The sequence below is a fragment of the Alosa pseudoharengus genome, unplaced genomic scaffold (genome assembly GCF_046254945.1).
Source record: "Alosa pseudoharengus isolate Yale_2024_CS ecotype anadromous, Long Island Sound unplaced genomic scaffold, YU_APseudo_1.1 YU_APseudo_1.1_scf_13, whole genome shotgun sequence".
NCBI classification, from domain to species: Eukaryota; Metazoa; Chordata; class Actinopteri; order Clupeiformes; family Clupeidae; genus Alosa; species Alosa pseudoharengus.
In genome coordinates, this window is record NW_027468598.1 from 20,566,468 (window position 1) to 20,571,467 (window position 5,000).

At 45.6% G+C, this 5,000-nt stretch overlaps 1 protein-coding gene across 1 annotated transcript in view; it reads left to right on the forward strand.

Moving 5' to 3' along the window:
* The window catches only part of ppp1r37 (protein phosphatase 1, regulatory subunit 37), a 50,435-nt gene that overhangs the window by 35,218 nt on the left and 10,217 nt on the right, over positions 1 to 5,000 (forward strand). The window contains exons 6-8 of the mRNA XM_076282454.1: positions 1 to 27; positions 3,213 to 3,368; positions 3,488 to 3,600. The exon at positions 1 to 27 is cut by the window's left edge and continues 124 nt beyond it. Coding sequence (XP_076138569.1) covers positions 1 to 27; positions 3,213 to 3,368; positions 3,488 to 3,600 — 296 coding nt within the window. The remainder of the gene's footprint in view (positions 28 to 3,212; positions 3,369 to 3,487; positions 3,601 to 5,000) is intronic.

The window sequence follows — 5,000 nt, forward strand, 5'->3', positions numbered from 1 at the left end:
TGTCTGGACGGCCGCTCATGCTGCTGGGTAAGACACACACACACACACACACACACACACACACTCATGCACATACTAATATACACGGTCGCATATATATATATATATATATATATATATATATATATATATATATATATATATATATATATATATATATACGGTAACATATACACTCACAGACATACACACACACACCCCAAAGCCAGCTTTATGACTTTGGATCACTCCGGGCAGATAGAGACATGACAGAACTAGATGCTAGAACACCCGTCTGCAGACCCTGGCAGGCTTTTAATGCACATAAGCCAGACAATCTCACTTCTCCACGCGTCACATCTGCATCAATCAGCTGTGCCAGCTCTAAGAGCCTCTCGGACAGGCACAAATGGGAGCTATTGCTTGTGATTAGGGTGCACTGTGGTCTGTCTGAATGTCTCCTGCCCTCGGCCCTCCCCCCAGTCAGACACACTAAGTGGGGCCGCCTGCACTCTCGCTCTCAATCTCGCTCTCGTTAACTATACATCTCTCTGTCTGTCTAGCCATATATCTGTCTGTCTGTATCTCTCTTTCCCTCTTGACAGTCTGGCTTTATCTCTCCCTCTCTCTTGTTCTCACTCTTTCCCTGCTCCTCTCTCTCTCTCTCTCTCTCTCTCTCTCTCTCTCTCTCTCTCTCTCTTGTTCTTTTGTTCTCTCTTGTTCTCACTCTTTCCCTGCTCCTCTCTCTCTCTCTCTCTCTCTCTCTCTCTTGTTCTTTTGTTCTCACTTGTTCTTACTCTTTCCCTGCTCCTCTCTCTCTCTCTCTCTCTCTCTCTCTCTTGTTCTTTTGTTCTCACTTGTTCTCACTCTTTCCCTGCTCCTCTCTCTCTCTCTCTCTCTCTCTTGTTCTTTTGTTCTCACTTGTTCTTACTCTTTCCCTGCTCCTCTCTGCGAGTGATGGCGATGTGTTCAAGACAGCCCATAATGCCACTCCGTAACAGTGATGGGGACCATGGCAGACACTGTCGTCATGGCAATAATGGGCCTAAATGAAGTGGAGATGAGTTGCCTGATCTAATCAGACAGATTTCATTTGCTCTCACAGAAACGCTCTGTTTTTGAGTCCTTCGTATTTTTCCCTCCATTTTTCTCTCTTCCCTCTCATGCTCGCTCTCCCTCCCTTCCTCTCTCTCTCTCTCTCATTCTATCTATATCCATATCTCTGTCTATCGAAGTGTCTGTCTCCCTCTTCTTATCTCCATTTTTGTGCACAGATAAAGCTAATCATGGATTATTGGTTGTGGTCAGAGTGCAGGGAGTGACCTTGGGCCCTTTCTGATGAATTGACTGAGACTGAAATTCAAATCATTTGACACAATTTTATCAGTGGTCATTTTCACTGTATGCTCTTTTTGGACATTATATACATTATAGCATTCTACTTAACTAGTCTAAATTGCAGACACCACCAATTGGCACTGGTAAAAGCTTGACATGATGCTACCTGCTGTCTTTTGCCCATATTCTGCCATCTTTTTGCCATGTTATTGCCGATGTGTTGTTGTGAAAGAACTGCTGCATTTGCTCAGGGTGTGCTGACCTGAACAAGGAAACTAAGTTGTGTGTAACCTGCTCGGTTAGTGGGAATGACAGGTGTGTGTTTATCTGTCTGTCCCATGACTATAAATCGTGTAAACTAATTTAAAGGGTTAGGGTTATGACATTGTAGCACTGTTTGTTAATAAAACATGGCCTACATTTGGAACATCTACTCATCCACACATAGTGGACTATCTAGTGTATAATCACAGTGGTCATTCACTATATAGAACGTAGTGAACGAGTGGGTGTTCTGAAGGCTGACAATGATCAAATGATCATTTGAAGTGATCATTTGAAGTGATCATTTGAAGATGATGCCAAAAGTAGAGAAGAACTGTGGTAAAGATTTGCATAGTTGGTGCTGGACGGAATTCTTAGGGGCAAGTAAAGGCTGTGGCACATCGATCACATTGGTGTCCTCACAGTGCTTGTGCTCACATGCAGGGGAAATGAGCCAGCCTTCTGCTTCGTTTGTTTGGTTGGTTTTTTTTGGCAAGCGTTCGGTAGTTTTTTTAGGTTTCTGCGAGCCTTTCTTAACAACTTGTGGTACTACAACTTCTGGTACTACAATCGTAATACCGGTATTCTCCCCACAACACAATTGTCTTGTGGCGGTTATTGCCTGGGAACTAGGCAAAGCTTGTCTATGAATGAGTGTATTCAGCGAACCAGCAACCCAGGAATCCAGCTGTCCGTTAAAGAGAACCTTGAGTTGAGGGTAAGGGCAGACCCAGGAGGGTGAGATTCCCCTGTGGTCTCCCGTGCTGTTAGAGAGGGGTCCTGGACGGTGTCCTGTGGTGCTGTAGAGGGGTGCCGGACAGTCTCCTATGGTGCTGTAGAGGGGTCCTAGACGGTGTCCTATGGTACTGTAGAGGGGTGCCGGACAGTCTCCTATGATGCTGTAGAGGGGTCCTAGACGGTGTACTATGGTGCTGTAGAAGAGTGCTGTAGAGGGGTGCCGGACGCTGTCCTGTGGTGCTGTAGAGGAGTGCTGTAGAGGGGTGCCGGACGGTGTCCTATGGTGCTGTAGAGGGTCACATATACATGGTCACATATACACAGTCACACACACACATCATTGGAATGGGACATTTTTTTGTTTTTAATTGCTAAAGGCAGGTGGAATAGCTCCCAAATTGCATAGGGTATAATAATGCCACAAAGGTAGATAGAAAGCAGTAATGTTCGCATTAGTTGACATTTGTTGAGATTTCATTTCATAGTTCATCTGGTGACTCACAGCTGTTCACTAGTCCTCCTTGGTAAGGTGAGTGTCCATTTTACTTCATATGTGGAAATGTGCACAGATATTTCATACAAATGGGTTTGGACACGCAGGTAGTTTGCAGCCCATCACTGTGACGTCTTTCATCCTTTTTATCTTTCCTACTGCGTCCCTCTTTCTTGTACTCTCTCGCTTGCCCAGTCCTCGTGGTTTCCCCCTCTGAACTCCGGAGCGCATAATGGAATAGAAGATGATGACTGCAAGATTATAATGACACAAGAGAACAAACATACCTACCTCTCAAGTTTAAAATTTGATTCAAAATAAATAATGTTCTTTTCCCCACACACACTCTCTCTCTCCCTCCCTTTTCTCTCTCTCTCTCTCTCTCCCTCTCTCTCTCTAGCCACTGCTCTGAAGATGAATATGAACCTGCGGGAGCTCTATCTGGCTGATAACAAGCTTAATGGACTCCAGGACTCGGCCCAGCTGGGCAACCTGCTCAAGTTCAACTACAACATCCAGATCCTGGACCTGCGCAACAACCACATCCTGGACACCGGTAACTTCCTCCCGCCCGCCCTTTATCGCATTCACCCTCTCCTGTAGCTGTTTTTCTTCATCCCCCCCCCCCCCAAATTCACAGTCTCTGTGTGTGTGTGTGTGTGTGTGTGTTTTCAGGGCTGGCTTATGTGTGTGAAGGCCTGAAGGAACAGAGAAAAGGTCTGGTCACACTGGTGCTGTGGAACAACCAGCTCACACACAATGGCATGGGCTACCTCGCAGCTGCACTGGTGACTACTACTCACACGCACACGCACACGCACACGCACACACACACAGGTACTGACAAGGATGGCTTATAAAGAGCTTGAGATAATTACAGAAACGGTCCACTCTAATAATTATGTTTACTGTATGTGTTTCAGCCATATTGTTGTTCACACACACACACACACACACACACACACACACACACACACACACACACACACACACACACACACACACTGCAGATACAGTATAGTTCATTCTGTTGATGGTGTGCAAAAGTGCCGCTGTGTTTCCTCCCAGCTCAGCAGCAGATCTCATGACCATTCATCTGGAGTCTCTGTGGCCGTGGGTGGTCTCACACACACACACACACACACACACACAGACACGCATACAAAGAGATCTGAAGTCTGTGTGAAGAAAAGAGGCGCACACACTATTTCAAGCATACTTACATAAGCAAAGTAAAGCCGTTACTTCAGGACAGTTACTGCACACACACACAGTCATACACATACATTCTACACATACTCAAACCTATACAGCAATGTGCTCATTTATGCACATATTTATGGTATATTACAGTTCAACAAACAAAGTTGTTAGACACTCACTCTCTCACACACACACACGCACACACACACAGACTAACACAGACTCCCTCTGTCTCAGGGAGTTGTTTTTGTAATGGGCAGTGAGTCAGCAGTGAGAGGAAAGCCACTAACTCCAGACTCCTTACTGAGAGGTGCTCAGACTGTACTCACACACACACACAGCCAAGGCACTGCTTCGAGGGTGTGTGTGTGTTTGTGTTAGGTCATGACAAACACCCAAAACAATTTGTAACACGTATCTGTTTGCTGGTCTGTATCTGTTTGTTATTCTAATGTGTGTGTGTGTGCGCGCATGTGCATGCACATGTCTGTGTGTGTTTGCGAGCGACTGTGTGTGTGAGAAAGAGAACGTTTCAGTGAGAGTAGCTGATTGTGGTCATTGATTGTGGTCATTGTGCGTGTGTGTGTGTGTGTGTGTTTGTGTCTGTGAATAGCAAGTTGTCCATAAGCCCTTGAGCTGAGACTTTTCTTCCTGTTACAGTTACACTCGACAAACCTGTTTTGTGTGAAAGTTTGTTTTTGCATATATCCCATGGCCCGTCACAAGCACGTAGGTGTGTGTGTGTGTGTGTGTGTGTGTGTGTGTGTGTGTGTGTGTGTGTGTGCATGTGCTCGTGCTCATTTGAGATCAGTATGTGTGACATGTGGCATCCGGCTCCAGTAGTTTGCTTACGTTAATCACACACAAGTGTGTAATGCTGTCACTGAGCAGCACTCAGGGCCCCGGTTCCCATGGCGTTTGAGTGTGTGTAGTTTGTATATTTGTTAATGTGTGTGTTAGTGTATGACAGACAGAGAGCACTTGC